This window comes from Mus caroli, unplaced genomic scaffold (assembly GCF_978045245.1).
Source record: "Mus caroli unplaced genomic scaffold, Mus_caroli_1 scaffold_16, whole genome shotgun sequence".
Classification (NCBI taxonomy): Eukaryota; Metazoa; Chordata; class Mammalia; order Rodentia; family Muridae; genus Mus; species Mus caroli.
In genome coordinates, this window is record NW_028227271.1 from 2,911,100 (window position 1) to 2,927,920 (window position 16,821).

The window sequence follows — 16,821 nt, forward strand, 5'->3', positions numbered from 1 at the left end:
CAAGCATTGTAATGCTTATGTCTAGAATCTCCCATCTCAGGTTTGTGTAAATAATGCTTACCATTTATTCTCTGCCTTGTCAATGAATGCTGACCACCTAATGCCTAGGCAGAAGAGAGAGTAGGGTGGAACATCCGCCAGCCAGGGGGAGGGGAGAGAAGGAGACAGAGAGAGAGAGACAGACAGAGACAGAGACAGAGAGACAAACAGACACAGGGAGATTCAGACTGGGGTCACAAGTAGAGGACCAGAAAAGACACCATGAGAAGAAACATCTGAAGCAGAGAGAGCTAGAACAGTATGTTAAATTGGAAGTACTGCAGGGGGCGGGGGAGGCGGCCAGGTTAGCATGGGGCTAACATAGATCATTTAACTGCTCGGTATTGACGAGAACCTTGACATCAAGCTTGGCTTCTCTGTGTGGTTACTGGGAGGCCAAGAGCTACAGTTGCCACATTAACTTACTGTTTACATTTATATTAAAAATAATTCATTTTACAAAGATCCTTGGTAATTTTCTCTGTAGAAAGAGGGATGCTGGTGCTTATACTGCATATACTAATATATACCTACTATATGAATTCTAGCAGTACTACCAGGCTGCATCCAGCTCTAGAATTTCCAGTCATCTTTACTTAGTCACACACAAGCATCTCCTCCATTACTTGGGTCTAATATCATAGACAGAAAAGGGCAGGACCAGAGAGGAAAGGCCAAAGGCTGGACAGGCTCTGGACCTCTCTCATCACTGCATGGGAGACTATTTGGAGGTCATTATAAAATAACATAGCTGGGTAGTGGCAGTGCACACCTTTACCCAGCATTTGGGAGCATAGGCCAGCTTGATCTAGAGTGAGTTCCAGGACAGCCAGGGCCATTACAAATAAAAACCCTGACACACACACACACACAAAAAAACAAAAACCAAACCAAACCAAACCAACCAACCAACCAACCAATGAAACTGTCTCCTGCTAACCCTGCTGTTGCCCCCTTACCAGGCTCTTGCATGAACAAGCTACCAAAACTGTCAGGATCTGTTTTTTAATTATGAGAAAAAACATTTTAAGAAAGTCCTAAGCACTCTTGCCAACCAAGAAAGTTCTACTCTTAGTACTAGGAGGAAACAGCAGGGCTCCCAGAGATGCGGCTAGGAGCGCGTGAGAGCAGGTCAGAACAACCTGCCTCTGACTCACAAGGTCCCGACCTGTGTGCATCCTGGGAATTGTCTTCACTGCGAGTTAATAATACAGTGTGTGAGAGCAGAGAGGCAGGGAAGGAGGAAGGGGTGGAGAAAAAAGAGGAGAGAAGACAGAGGGTGTAGAGACCCCCCCAGATTGGTCATCACAACTAATATCACTGCTCAGCACGTGGTCCCCAGGCTCAGGTATGCAGGAATCTTGCCTAGCATGGACAAAGCCCAGTGCATCCCCAGCCCCGAGCAAACAAACAATGCCAAGCTGGCCTCTCAGCGCAGCACAGTTGCCTCCAGACTCGGGCACCAAGCATCGCACCGGCTGTGGAGAAGGGGCACTAGCACCACGGGGTAACCCATAATGCTGGAAGCCAGAGTGGGAGGAGAAGGTACCTCCAGAATTGCATCTCCGTGCAATCTCCCAGTAGACAAGCCCGAGGGCGTAGATGTCGGCACACTTGAAGGAGTCAAAGTGCTTCATGTTGATCGTCTCGTCGAGGACTTCAGGAGCCATGTATCTGCAACGCAAGACAGAGTCATGCAGACAACACGAGGACGTTCTCATCAGAGCGCTGAGGCCAAGGTCTGGGTATGCAGACGGCTGCTCTAATGCAGCTCTCTGAGGAGCAGAAGCAAGCCTGGATTCAAGTCTACATGGTTCAGCACTGACGACTCCTTCCTGGTACAAGCTGTTATGGGACCACACAGACGGGGCCAGTGGGATGCTGCTGGAGCCTTCGCTTTACTGAGGGGGGCACAGTGATGAGATGAGCTTAATTTCATTCAATTTCTTTTGTAATCTTAACCTGACTTCAGACAGGTGAAAATAACTCTAGAGGTGACTGAAATCACACATAGTGACTGAGCAGTAATCGTGTGTAATTATGTGATGTAAGATGCCCCGCCTATACTCTGGAGCCTGGGTAGATGCAATCTCAGGTCAAAAGGACAAAATGCAGCAGCGTAATTATAATTAGTTCACGTACATCCAACTCACAGACCCTCTCCTCCACTTTCCTCCATCCTATCATGTCAGCTATATAGTTCCTTCACTTCTCAGTGGTGTGGAGAACAGGCCTCGCCCTCCCAGGTACCCCAGTTTTAGCCTACATTAGCTCTGCTCTAGGATGGCAAACCTGGTCTGTAAACTCCAACAGAATACACGCTCTGTCTGCTTCCAGAGGGCTCACTCTGCAAGCTTCCCTCTATACTGCAGCATTTCCCCGGACCCCACCCTTCCCAACCCTCCTTCCAAATCTTTTTCATTTTTTGAGCAAGAGTTTCTCTATGTAGCCTTGGCTGTTCTAGAACTTGCTCTGTAGGCCAGGCTGGCCTCGAACTCAGAAATCCACCTGCCTCTGCCTCCCGAGTGCTGGGATTAAAGGCATGTGCCACCACTGCCCGGCTCAAGCCAGGTCTTTTACTCTGAATTCTTTCTTCACTGCCTGCCTCCAGGGCCACACTTCTTTTTTTTTTTTTTAAAGATTTATTTATTTATTATATATAAGTACACTGTAGCTGTCTTCAGACACTCCAGAAGAGGGCGCCAGATCTCGTTGTGGATGGTTGTGAGCCACCATGTGGTTGCTGGGATTTGAACTCTGGACCTTCGGAAGAGCAGTCGGGTGCTCTTACCCACTGAGCCATCTCACCAGCCCCAGGGCCACACTTCTATGGAGCCAGAGCTTGGTGGACACTGCTGTCAAGTGTCCCAGTATGGGGAACAGAATAACACTGGCCATCAAGGACAAGGAGATGCTCCTCTGTGCTTATCCATTTCCTCCTGTGTGCACTCATGACCCACACATGGGACATCCAGGCAAGGTGGCAATCCTGGGCTGGGGCCGAGGGACTTCTTACCGTTTGGTCCCCACCCTCTGATTTGGAGCAATGTCTATGGTGTCAGTGACCGCATCATGACGGACAGCCAGGCCCAGGTCTGCAATGGCACACATGCCATTCTTCTTCACCAGGATGTTCTTTGACTTCAAGTCTCGATGAGCAATTCCAGGCTTCCCTGGCAGACACAAACCGGGCATGTTCAAGGAAGATGTGTGCATAGGAAATGTGTGGACTCTGAGAGGATTCTGGGCTGAGCCCCGGCTCTGCATCCCTCAAGCCAGTGACCCCATGAGCATCTCTTGTCTTCTCTCTGAACAACTAGAGTAGCGGTACTTTATGGGAATGTGCAGAGGACAGAAGCACTCCCAGAACTAAAGGCCTCTCAATGGCATGGCTACTAACTCACATTAGAACATCTCCATCATTCACCAGTCGAGGTGAGCCCAGATGAGCCGGATGGGCAAAAGAGCACATGGAACTGACATTAGCCCGACAGCCATGCTGGTAAGAGCTGCTGCCCAGGTCAACCAAGCACCAACAATCACATCAGGGTCTGGAGGCAACAGTACAACCGAGTGCAAAGCCTGTTTCCTCATCCAGGATGCGGACAGATGGGCACCGCATCTTGCCATCGTGAGCTGTGCAAGGCAGTGCCCAACCTTGGCATGAGATTGTTGCACTCCCGCTCCTGGTGTGCTGGCCTCACTTCTTAGTTTCATTCCTTCATGCTGTTCCTTAGCAAACACCTGTGCCATGCATTAACAGCTGCCAATCCTTCATCTTATGGCTCTTCCTAGGGGAGGGCTAATGACAGCCAATGAGGAAACCAACCCAGTTAGGGGCTCTGTTCCTCACACGAAACTACCATTCCCAGCATTTGTCCCCAACTGCCTCAGTGAGGAGGACATGGGGATGGACAGGCCTTTTGTCTCAAGCTTCCTGCTCCCTGGCTGAGTTTGATACTCACCTTGAGTGCCCACAATCTCCATATGCAGGTGTGCCAAACCACTGGCTGCAGACAGGGCTAGCTTAATCATTCCCTCAATGGTCACTGTGTAGCGGTTAAGATAATCAAACAGTGAGCCATGCTCGTGATAGTCAGAGACAAGCCACAGCTGGGTCCAGGTGCCATTATCTGCAGAGAACACAGACAAGGGTCACATAGAAGGAACACTATGCAATAAGGAAGGAGATAGGTGATACACGCAGTGCCAGGTCCACGCAGACCTGAATTTTCACCTCTGGCAGCCTCCAGGGAGGCCAGAGAGCACCTCTCTCTCAGGCTGACTCCCTTACCCAGGTGTGTGTGGCGGTTTGCACGAGATGCTCCCCCACAACTGTCTTGGCCTTTGGACTGCCTGACCCTCAGTGGGTGGCTCTTTGGAAAGTCTAGGAGGTAGGGTCTTGCTAAACAAAGTATGTCACTGGGGCACTCTTTGGGGTTTCAGAGGTCACAAGCCATCCTTCTGCTTGTAGCTCAAGATATGAGCTCTCAGCTCCTGGCCCTGTTTCAGCGTCACAGGCTGTGACCATCTGGACCGCGAGCACAGAGCAAACCGCTCTGGAAGTCACTCAGGCCATGGCGTCTTTATTATTATTATTATTAGTAGTAGTAGTGTTATGTGTTATTGCCATTATTTGTGTTATTTTGTTTTTTAAGTTTTATTTATTTTATGTATGAATGCTCTAACTGCATGCACACCTATATGCCAGAAGAGGGCATTAGATCCTATTACAGGTGGTTGTGAGCCACCATGGAGTTGCTGGGAACTGAACTCAGGACCTCTAGAAGAGAAGTCAGTGTTCTTAACCACTGAGCCATCTCTTCAGCCCTGTTTTTGTTTTTTGTTTGTTTTTGAGACAGGGTTTCTCTGTGTAGCTCTGTAGACCAGGCTGGCCTTGAACTCAGAGATCCGCCTGCCTCTGCCTCCTCTGTGCTGGGATTAAAGGCGTGCGCCACTTGGCTGTGGGGTCTTATTAGAGCAACAAGCAAGTGGCCCAGTCAGTGAGGATGATGCTCAGCAGCCACTTTACCGCCAAGTCTGGAATGTGCAGGTTCAGTTTGTTACTATTGGTCAGATTAGTGGCTTGCTCCCTCGCTCTGACAGGAGGCTCTCAGTGCTCCACCCACCTTGCCTGCACTCCTCCCTCGATCATGACCCAGTGCAGCACCTGTCTCACTGGAAATGTCTCCTTCCAGTTGGTGGCCATTCTCAGGCCAAGGGCCATGATGAGAGCAGAAGGATCCCATTTGTGCATCCCTATTACAGAGCCAGGAATGCTCTACTGTGTGTGAGCCGTCTACTTCTGAGCACTCCCACAAAGGCCATCTTGCCCTTCGGGAAAGCAGTGGAAGGCAGGAAGCTTGCTGATCTCTCTTTCACTTTGGGGTGGCAGGACGGAGGACAGGGAGAGGAGAAAGCAACACTCATCAATCTGGCTATGCTTGCTGCTGTCGCTAGGAAGATTAGAAACTGGGCTGAAAGCTCCCAAATTCTAGGCTGGTGCTAATCCCAGGGCCTCACACTGGATATATCATGGTAACAAGGCAAGAACAAAGGGGTATGACTCCCCTCCTTCCCTGGCCCTAACTCGGGCTCAACCAGCCAGATCCCAACTCATACAAGCTTCCAGAATCAATAAAGGCTGGCTGCTAGAAATGTCTGAACTTGTCAGCTCTGACCCCAAAGAGGGCCATATTCTAACCAGTAACTCCTTTCTGAGGAGGCCATGACCTGCCATAGGACACTTGGAGCCTTTTAATGACTCTAAGATGTCTGGGATAGCAGCAGCTCATCAGAAGGCTGAGACCATCTCTTCTTCCCCTGCACTAACACCCAGGGCTCTTCAGCTGTTGGGCAGCCAGGGACCTGCAGCCCCGCAGCACTCTGAGGAATATGCTCAGCTGGCATTCTCCATCCATCTGTGTCATTGTGCTGCAGAGGGACATGTGTCACAACTGCCAGACACTTCTAAAACACAATGCAGTGCCCTCATCATTGCTGTGTTCCAGGGGTACCAGATGCCAGGTGTGTGAATGGTGTGTCTTTGTAGGGCTATGTGTACATTCATGCAAGTACCAGCAGATGCCAAAAGAGGGCATGATATCCCCTGGAACTAGAATTACAGGTCACACAACATAGATATGTGTCACCACACACACACACACACACACACACACACACACACAGGCATGGGAACGCACAAAAATCCAGCATAACCTTGTCTCTGCCTATCCCTCCCCTGCTTCTCCCATGTAATTAAAAGGCTAAGACAGAGAGACTGTACATTTGTAGCTAGGCTGTCCTATATGTCTAGTCTGCCTTATGACAAAGGAGAAAAAACGAGGTTGGAGGGGGGGAAGGGGATAGAGAAGAGAGGGGATAGAGGGGGAGAGGAGAGGGGATAAAGGGGGGAGGAGAGGGGATAGAGGAGGGGATAGAGGAGATAGAGAAGGGGAGGAGAGGGGAATAGAGGGGGGAGGAGAGGGGATAGAGGGGGTTGGAGAGGAGATAGAGGAGGGAGGAGAGGGGATAGATGGGGGGAGGAGAGGGGATAGAGGAGGGAAGAGAGGGGATAGAGAGGGGAAGGAGAGGGGATAGAGGAGGGGGAGGACCAGCAGCAGAAGCTCTGGGGCTCTAGGTATAAAACAGACCGAAACCAGTCTCACAGCTATGAGGTGACACTGAAAGGCCAGTGTCTGCTTATGATGGCTTCCCTACAACAGTGTGTGTAACGCTTGTGTTGTGTTGTGTTGTAGAACGTGTATGTGTCTCTGCCACCTGCCCAGGTTGGTGAGAACGTGATTCCTATTGTAGCAGTTTTCAAAACAAACACATGGGAGTCCCAATGGGGGCCATGCTGGGTGCAGATCGGAGAGCAAATCAAGGGATAGAGGAAGAAGAGCCTGTGGGGCATGGGAGGCCTTCTTAGCTGCGCAATAACCCAGGTTCTGTGTGAGCGTCTTGGCATAAAATGCTCCACATTTAAAGTGGGTTTAGAACTATGGTCTTATTCAGACCTGCTGTGTGCAGCAGAGCAGAGCAGCCAGGCCTCTCTAGCGCCCCCAAGTGGGCACTGACTTTGGGACACTGTACCTTTATTGTCAGCAGCAATAAAGCCAAGGATGTTTTCATGTCGCAGCATGACGGTCTGGTAGATCTCTGCTTCCCGGAACCAAGACCGTTCTTCACGAGAAGAGAAGATTTTCACAGCCACGTCACCACCCCTCCATCGACCACGCCATACTTCCCCGAACCTGCCCTTGCCGATAATCTCTTGTAAAACAATGGTTCGGGCCACTGTGCGCTGGACAAAAAGGGGTAACCCTGTAGGCCAAAGAATAGAGAAAAATCTGACACTGCAATTTTGTCAAACTCTGGGCCTGCCATACAATATACACCCCAGAAAGGCCCTCCACCAGGTGTCTCTCCACTCTCCCTGACCCAATAGCCACAGGACGCTATAGCAAGGCAGGAGCCATGCTAGGTGGTTTATCAGCAGGCTAAGCACAAGTCAGCACAGAAAAACACATGCTAGCTGCCCTTAGCCAGGAGTTCCCCTCCAGGCTATACGGATCAAAGACCTGCATGTAAATCTTTGACTAGATTTACCAACTCACTGATGTCTGCTTTATTCTGGTGTAACAGGAAGAATGTAGCAGACTCCTGAGGCGGGCACTGCCTTTCTGGCCACCCTGCTCACTGGCCACTAGAGGGCGATGCTGTGTGGTCAACAAAGCAGACCTATGGTGGAAGCACACAGGGTACCTAGCTCTGCAGAGGAAAGCAGGAAACTCCAGTGTAGACTCGGGACTACCCACACTAATTCATGACTCAGTTTACTGCCTTGTAGGGCTGGCTCATCATTGCTTCATTTGACTCATCTGATGTCTATCTCTCTTTCTATCCAATCCCCTTATCTATCATGACTGACTTCCATTCTCTCACTGGACCAAATAACAGCTGTTAGTAACCCTAGGTTTGCTGGATTTACTGTGTGTTTAACATGCATGTGTGTCTCCGCCAAGGATTTTACAGAAATTCCATCCTTCCCTGAAAGCTTATGCCCTGTCCCACTCCGCCCTCCTCCTAAAGCCTGTTCTCCAGTCTCATCTCAGCCTGCTCTTGGCCCTGTGCAACCACACACAGCCCTGCTTCACCCCATCCTTTCTAGTAAGACACTGGCAAGCAAGCGAACCCATCCTCCACACCACAGCCAACACTTTGTCCAAAGGGGAAAATGACCATTCGTCTGTCTGTGTAAGAACTTTCAGTCACACTCTAACCTGTGAGATAGTGTGACCCCCAGAGTCTCTGACACCTGGCCAGCCTGCCTCCGCCCCCTCCAGACACGCCATGCCAGTCTCCTTATGAGTTTTTAAATAAACTGAACCTTCACAGCTTTCTGCTCTCTGCATTCAAAGCCTGCCCTGTGGCCTGGAACGCCCCTGCTGCTTACCTCACTTACAACCTCAACCTGTTCTTCAAGACTCCTCTATGTGTGCACGCTGTACCACCATTCCAACAACCATGCCAGCCCATGTGAGCCAGGCCAGGCCAGCTCCTTCCCAGTCTGTTTCTAGGGGATGTTCAGTACTCATCTGTTACTAAGGCCCAGAGTTACATATGTGATATGAGCTCCACGCTCTAAAGATAACATTATTGAACAACCCAATGCCTAGACTAGAGAGATGGGTCAGTGGTTAGGAACACACACTGGACCGGGCATGGCGGTGCACGCTGTTAATCACAGTGCTCAGAAAGCACAGGCAGGTGGATTTCTATGAGTTTCATGCTAATCTAGTCTACATAGTAAGTTCTAAGACAGCCAAGGTTACATAGTGAAAAAAGCAAACAAGCAAGCAAGCATGCCCAACTGCTCTTCCAGAAGATCCAAGCTCAGCTCCCAGCAGCTACATCACATGGTTCACAAAGTCCAGCTTCAGTGGATCTGGCATCTCTGGCCTCTAAGGGCACCTACTCAGCTACACATACCTGCTCACCTCCTGCCCCCATAATTAAACAAATAAGACAACACTTGGGGGCTCTGTGCACTCTGTACCAAAATGGACTGAATTACCCACAGAAAACTGTCATTAAACAAAGTATCAACCAAGGCTCAGATGGTCTGAAACATCTGGAAATTCCCAGGACAGTAAGACCATCACCTCTCTCAGGCTCTTTCAACCACTGTCCGACCTTTGTTGGGAAAGCATATGTTGGATATTTTCTAGGTTTCTAAAAATGTGCAGCAATATATTCATGTTGGTGCACTCTAATGCCGAGCTTCATAAAGCCAAAATGATGGATATGTCAGAGCTCACAGGACTCCCCGAGTTTCAGGAGGGCATCTGGCCATGACTGATGGTACAACTTCCTTGTGTAACCACAGTCTAACCCATGGCGGGGAAACAGAGTCACACACAGTGAGACCTGTGTGTTCACATGTGTGTTTACCTGTGCTCATGTGTACTCACATGTGTGCTCACCTGTGCTCACATATGCGCTCACATATGTGTTCACCTGTGCTCACATGTGTGTTCACCTGTGCTCATGTGTACTCACATGTGTGCTCACCTGTGCTCACATGTGTGTTCACCTGTGCTCATGTGTGCTCACCTGTGCTCACCTGTGCTCACATGTGTGTTCACCTGTGCTCATGTGTACTCACATGTGTGCTCACCTGTGCTCACATGTATGTTCACCTGTGCTCATGTGTGCTCACCTGTGCTCACATGGCAGCACTGACCTCTTTGACTATTTCTTTTATGCTCCAGATCAGAATAGCTCTAAAGTGATCATTAATCTTCAGTTCAGCAACTGCAGCAACAACAACAGCAACAACAGCAGCAACAGCAACAACAGCAGCAGCAACAGCAGCAGCAGCAACAACAGCAACAGTAACAGCAGCAACAACAGCAGCAACAGCAACAGTAACAGCAACAGCAACAACAGCAACAGTAACAGCAACAGCAACAACAGCACCAGCAACAACAGCAACAGGAACAGCAGCAACAACAGCAGCAGCAGCAGCAGTAACAACAGCAGCAAGTCTTTGGGACATATCACGGACAAGTTTTTGAGACAGGATTGACAATGTAGTCCTGGTAGGCCCGATACTTGCTAGGTAGCCTGTACTGGCCTTGAACTTGAGACAATTCTCCTGCCTCAGCCTTCCAAGTACTACTGCTGGGATGATGGATGATTTCGGCCATATTCTACCACACGCAGAAATTTAATATGCTTCTGGTTTTGTCAGCTGAGCTATTTCCTGAGATGTGAGCAACCTACTAAGTTCTTTCCACCCTGAGCTGTGGTGTCCTGTCAGACTGTGCTGACCCCAATGCTCATGTAAGAAAGCCTTGCAGAACAGGAAGTGGAGACCAAGCTATGCTGGAAGCCCAAGCCGCCTTTCCGATAACCCTCCCCAAAGCCTGTGGAAGTGGGGCAAAGTCAATGATTCACCAAATCCCCAGTCTGAGCTTCACTCCGTGTCCTCAAACACCCCTCGTGGCTGCTCAGGGATCAATGGTTAGCCGTCAGCACCTCACAGGAATCCGGCACACTCCTGTTTCTCAAAAGGGGCCCTTAAAGTGAGCACACCACCACTCAGGTGGAGCCAGCTCAAGTTTCACAGACACACAGCTCCAAAACTGGAGCGAGGCAGGGCTTTAGCAATAGAAAGTTTTGCACCTGACCTCTGGAATCTCGGGGCATGAAGGGTTTTTGGTGAGGCCATCATCGTATCTTATTACATGTCAGATTCCAGATGATGAGAATTATGAAACCAAATGACTCAACACAGCAGGGCCCCGGCCTTCCTCATAAACACAACCTCCTGCTGGAAACCAGTGGTGAGGGCCAACACATACAGTGCCTGGAGAACCTGCTACCTGAGCCAGACCCTGACGTGGAGAGGTCGTAGACAAGATCCTGGAGCGTCTTGTCTTTGGAGAGACACATCTCGCAGGAGGGGTCCTCCATGTCCAGCCTCTGGCGGTTATGGTAGACACGCTGGTGATAGTTGATGACCAGGAAGACGATGATAATGATGAGGAAGAGGAGGAAGACGGGGCCGGCGATGATGCCGACCAGCTCCACAGGGCCCCACATGGAGGGGTGCGCAGGCTCCTTGAGGTGTCCTGGGAAGATGAGCAAGGATGGAACAAACAGTGAAAACAAGACACGGCTGGGCCCAACCCACCCCGTAACTGGACCACCCATGAACAACCCTCACTTGTGAGTTTCCTCTGGTCTCCCTGGACTAGCCTGTGCCTTGATTCTCTCTAATGCTTCCTTTCTCTTGGTGAAGCACCCCTACAACTGTGGAACCAAACCCACTCTGGAAGCTCACAGCACACCAGAGTAGCAAGCTTGGCCCAATCTCTCTCTGTCTTTCCCTAGAAAGATCTGACAAATGGGGGGCCTGTCTGAGGCGGTGTCTGACACTGCTCCACTGAAATCACCTCCCTGTCAAATTTCAGCCTTCTTCACGATGTCCACCCTGTCCCCAGAGCAGATGTCTCAGCTGCTGATGGCCTCGACCCCACAAGTAGCTGGGAGCTCTACTCTTCTCACCTCTGAGCAACAAGCCTGCCTAGAAAGGAGGCTGATCCTCTGTCATCACCTCAGGGAGAAACTAAACCTGCCGTCAGCTGTCCCTGAGCTCAGGGCTGGGAAGAGCAGGCAAGAACGAAAGGACAAGATGCCCTTCCTCCACAGTGAGGCAACAACACAAGAACTCACTCACCGCTGGGGACCCTGAGGTCAATCTTGTTGCAGAAGTCAATATAGCAGCAGTGTGTGTTGCGCAGATCCTCTGAACTCAGGCAGTAGAAGGGCTTTCCAGCAGGAACCAGCTCCACCTTGGGGATGCAGGTACGTACGTGGTGCTCCACACCATCCAGGTTAAAGATGGAAACCATGCAAGCCCCATCTGTCTCACAGGTGTAATTGGTCTGTAGGCAGCTGGTGCATGCACACAGCAGAGCTATAGGACAGCGAAGGGCAGGTATCAACAGTGATGTGAGATCTCCCACCAGGTCCTTTTCCAGAGTCAGAGGCATGCTTCACATGCCCCCAATAAGCAGCTTTTATAGAGCCAGGGACAGAAAGGCAGCCTTGGCCGGCACTACTGCACCTTATTCAGCTTACAGGCAAGCTCTATAGGCCCAGTGTTCCTAACTGCTCTAGTCTATGCCAGTAAAGGACAAATGAACTATCGACTCCATCCAAATGGGTCCTGCTGGGTGGACGGAGTCTTCCATTGGGAGAGCAGGTACTCCCTACATCCCATACAGAACTATGCAGTATCCCTGAAACCAGCCTCCTCCCATCTCTTCTTGGACAGCAGGCACCCAGTTCCAGGATGAGGGAGGCCTGGCCTCATATGTCCTTCCACTGAAATTCCTTTTCCTGCTTAAATCCTTCCAAATTCTGCCAGGCACACTTCCCCTGACAAACTCCCCCTGCGCCTCCCTATCACCCACTTCCTCTAGGCCATGTGTGGCGCCTTTCATCTCGAGGGAGGGCCAAGGAGGGTGCTCTCCATAGAGAATCTGAATGCCTGCTTCACAAAGTCACTGTGAGGACAAAGTGAACTCATGCACATAAAGGTGTTTAATAAACTTAAGCCAGCAGGGCCTGAAAGGCCCCTGAGCAGCACCCGGCATGCATACGCACACTCACCGTGTGCTACACACACACACACACACACAATCACACGCACGCACACACGCACTTTTCATCCATGCTGAATACACAGTCCTCACTGGGGCTGATGACTTTGCTGGGTGTGGATCACACTGAAGTGTGTGCCCCCAACAGGAAATCACTGCAGATGAACCTGGCGCCTCTCAAAGCTGCAATCCTTTCTTTATCTGACAAGAATAGCGCAGACAGTTGGTGCTCCTCTACTGTCTCCCCCAGCCTAACCTGGCCCTGACCTCCCTCCCGGGATGGCAGGAATGTAGCTCTGGCTACAACACTGAAGCTGGCGAGTGCTGAATGAAGTGCTCGCTCGCCCACCAGGAGACAGAGGGAAGGGGGCAAGGCCTCCATGGCACACCCGCTGTGGGAGGACCTGCACACTAAGCTGCTACAACAGAAAGGCTTGGGCCCAATCCAAACAGAAGCCCAGGCTAGAAAAGCCTATCCTCATCTCTTCTTCTACTCTGGAAGTCATCGCTCAGCTCTGAATACCCAAGACAACCCAAGCTACCTCAGAGTGTCTATCAATGAGGCAACCCCTCTGCTGTTCCCACTCAAGGACACAGGGACACAAGGACACAGGGTATGAGGAGGTGGCGGCGGTGGCGGCACTGTGAGACAGGCAGGTAGATGGAAGCTTTTCCATGCAGGCAGGGCCTGCTGTATTCTTTACAGTGTCTGATGAGATCTCTATCTTCTTGAGATGAATTCCCAAGCACATAGCCGCCTGGGAGCAGCTTGGGCTGTACCATCTCTCACAGACAGAGCGTGTGAAGTAGGAACTGCGAGCAGATCGGTCATGAAAGCAATTTCCACAGGAAGCTCCCCCTGGAACTCACTCTACTCTTCTAGCTTCACAACTAAAAATGCCTCAGATCTTCCTCCCAAACTTGTGGGTGAAATTTCTCTCTCGTTCTGTTTTTGTTTGTTTTTCCTATTGGTTAGTGTATTTGAGACAGTTTTCACTAAGTAACCAGCTGGCCTTGAACTCTCCATCCCTAGTCTCCACGGTGCTGGGATCACAGGCCTGGGCTACTAAGCCAGGCTCTGTCTTACTCCTCTTAAGAACTTAAAATTTATTCAAGCCTCAGAAAACTTGGCAAGACCCCCTTTTCTTCCTTTGGAATCCTGCTAATCCAAGAAGGCGCCTTTGACAAGTCCCTTTGTGTCCCTTAGGGGTTCCCCACAGGGAGCACCTCTCAGCACCATGTTGTGACCAGCAAAGACAACAGCATTGGGTCTATTTTGGGAAGCAAGAAAGGGAAAATTAACAACTTCAAGAGATGACTATTCTGAGCCCAGTGAGACATACGGCCAAACCCACAGCGGCCCTTTCAAAAGCAGTCACCTCGGAGTCCATCAATTAGTGGGGCAGAGGAGAGTCTCTGGTTCCTGATAGCTGTTCCCCCTTTGGTGGTGCTGGCCTGGTTCACAGTGATTCATTCTGGAGAATGACCACGCCCACACATGGCTCATTATTTTTGGGAAGTACTTAAGCAGGCCTGGTGTAAGGCAGGAAAGAACAGAAGTGGTGAAATCTATGCTGAAGGGCCCAGGATCAGCTGGGAAGTGGGCCATGTGGGCCTGCGATAAGGAGTGGGCCAGGCGGGCAGGCAAGTCCCTGAGCCTATCTAGGCTGCCACTCTCCAACCAGCAAACACCGTTTATCTTACAGAGACAAGAGGGAAGTTAGCCAAGCGCCTGCCAAGTGCTGTGGCTACCCTGAGCAAGGCTCATCCCGCCCTCACTGTGTTCACCTTTGCTTTTTACAGATGAGTGGCAAGCCCAAGCAGACACACTGTGAAGATAACCATCGCCATACCTGCACCCTGGAAGGATCTGAATCTACCATAGCAGGAGGGACAGTGGGCATCACAGAGCAACAGGTCACAGAGACCTGAACCTCAAGTGCTAGTTCCAATACTGGCCACATGACCTGGAGCATGCAGTTACCCTAACTGTGACAGTCTCTTTTGGTGTGAAGGAGGACTGTTAATAAGGCTCACACAACATATAAACATTACATATAGTAATATACTTTACATATGAACCTTTTAATGTAAAAATTGAAAGAAAAAAAAAACCCAACAAGGAAAATATTTCTTAACAATGGCTAGGAAGAGGTGAGCCACAGTCTCAGAGGAAATTGCTAGCTCGCTGCATGGTTGTGGGACTGTGTGGCTTCAGGAAGTCATCAACTATCTCTGCACTTCATTTTCCTCCTGATCAACCGGAAAAAGGAAGTGAAAAAGATGACATCACGCTCTCGCTAGCTACAAGCTCTCCTCCCTCTGGTCTAGGTCCAGAGCACTTGTCTCAGTCAGTCTGCTGTGTCCTTTAAAGACTCGTGCACTCACCACTCATCTGCTAATACTCTTCGCTGAAACAGAAGAAGCAATAATAAAATTATAAGCATATGCTGAACTTACTATAAATTCATATCCTAAATTTAATTCTTTCTGAAAAGCTAAATCCGGGCTAATGACAGCAGCCTCTTGTCATGTTTCATCATGACTCATCAGGTCAAAAGTCTGCACACTTGTGCACAGCCACAGGGCCACCTCACACACATGTACTGCCACAGGGCCACCTGCACCTGTGTGTACTGCCACAGGGCCACCTGAACACATGTACTGCCACAGGGCCACCTGCACATGTGTGCACAACAACACAGTCACCTGCACATGTGTGTACTGCCACAGGGCCACCTGCACGTGTGTACAACCACACAGTCACCTAAAACACTCCCTACTCTATCAGCAAGCATGATGCATGAGCAGTGACTACCACAGAGGCACTAACTCACTCTGTGTGAACAAGTCAGCGGTTGAGAGGCCTGTCTCACACATGCAGTCCCCGGCATTTTGAAATATATAAAAATAAATCAAATGGCCAATCAAATCGGGGGGATGTCAGCACACGAGCCCTCTCTCCCCAGCACAGACTCTCTGTTATTAATGAGTCTAATTAGTCAGAAGTGAACTGAAGACAAAACCACCTCAACAGGGCTACAGCATGGTTCAGTCTGTCTGACTAGAAGGTGGTTTGTGGTAGGATGTGAATGCCAATCTGATTCAGAAAAAGGTTGTTTTGAGAAAAGCCAAGTCCCAGGATGAGCTGACTCTGGCTGCTGTGTGCTGCACACACAGCCTCCTGTGTCAGGAGGACACAGAGGCTCAGGCTGTGCTCAGCTGGGAAGTCCCAGGAACCACTACAGAGCCTTAGACTCACAGTGCCACAAGATCTCGCAGGGGATACCCAAAACCTCAGAAAGTTAGGAGCACGCTACACAGCAGCCTGTTCTGTCCAAGAACTGGTTACGAACACAACCAGTTCTCTAGCTCTGAAAGGTAGAGCGACCATGGTCCTTAGTTTATTCATTACTCCTTAGGGACACTGGACAGTCTATCAGGACAGTACATGCGGGGTTTGTGCAGCCCCCACGCTGCAGTTTCTAACCCCACTATACACTGTGTGAACAACAGCAGCCTACAGCATCAGGGCCTACCACTTCTTCCCTGGCCCTCGCCCAACCTCCCTACAGCTTTTTGGTGTTTGTTATGGGCACCTCTCAGGGTTGTATTGATGGGTGTGCTTTTCTGACAGGCTGATATTTTCAGAATCCAGGGCCTCAGGCGTGCTAGGGAAGCCACTTAAGTAAGTTCACTAGCGATAACACAAAGACACGAAGCTGGCTTTCTCCGATGCTGTGATGCTCAACTGATAACATTAGCAAGAGTCCACTCTTCTGTGATCTGCATTCTCTCTTATGTGGTCTCCACACAGCTCAGAGCTGAGGCAGACAGAGTGGAACAAGGCCTTAGAGAAGGTATGGGGCTCACAAACGGTAAGCAACCTTACAAACCCAGTTGTCCTAGAGCACCCATGGTGTTCTCCAGTGTCCCTGTGACACTGCCCAGGATTCCTAACTCTCAGAACCACTGGAGACACCTTCCCAGTTAAACCCCCATAATTCTACCTCCAGCAGGTCATATCCATTCTTAATGCTCTGACCAAAAGATCTCACCGAGTATTCCTGCAGCTTCCTCCAGTCTAATCCTTCTGCCTTCTGAG

The 16,821-nt window shown here is 50.1% G+C and overlaps 1 protein-coding gene across 1 annotated transcript in view; it reads right to left on the reverse strand.

Moving 5' to 3' along the window:
• Acvr1b (activin A receptor type 1B) overlaps window positions 1-16,821 on the reverse strand; it is a 37,257-nt gene that overhangs the window by 5,352 nt on the left and 15,084 nt on the right. Inside the window, exons 2-7 of the mRNA XM_021183435.3 lie at window positions 11,789-12,028; window positions 10,932-11,180; window positions 7,135-7,365; window positions 4,005-4,172; window positions 3,056-3,212; window positions 1,589-1,713 (exon numbers count right to left, since the gene is read on the reverse strand). Of these exons, the coding sequence (XP_021039094.1) occupies window positions 1,589-1,713; window positions 3,056-3,212; window positions 4,005-4,172; window positions 7,135-7,365; window positions 10,932-11,180; window positions 11,789-12,028 (1,170 nt within the window). The remainder of the gene's footprint in view (window positions 1-1,588; window positions 1,714-3,055; window positions 3,213-4,004; window positions 4,173-7,134; window positions 7,366-10,931; window positions 11,181-11,788; window positions 12,029-16,821) is intronic.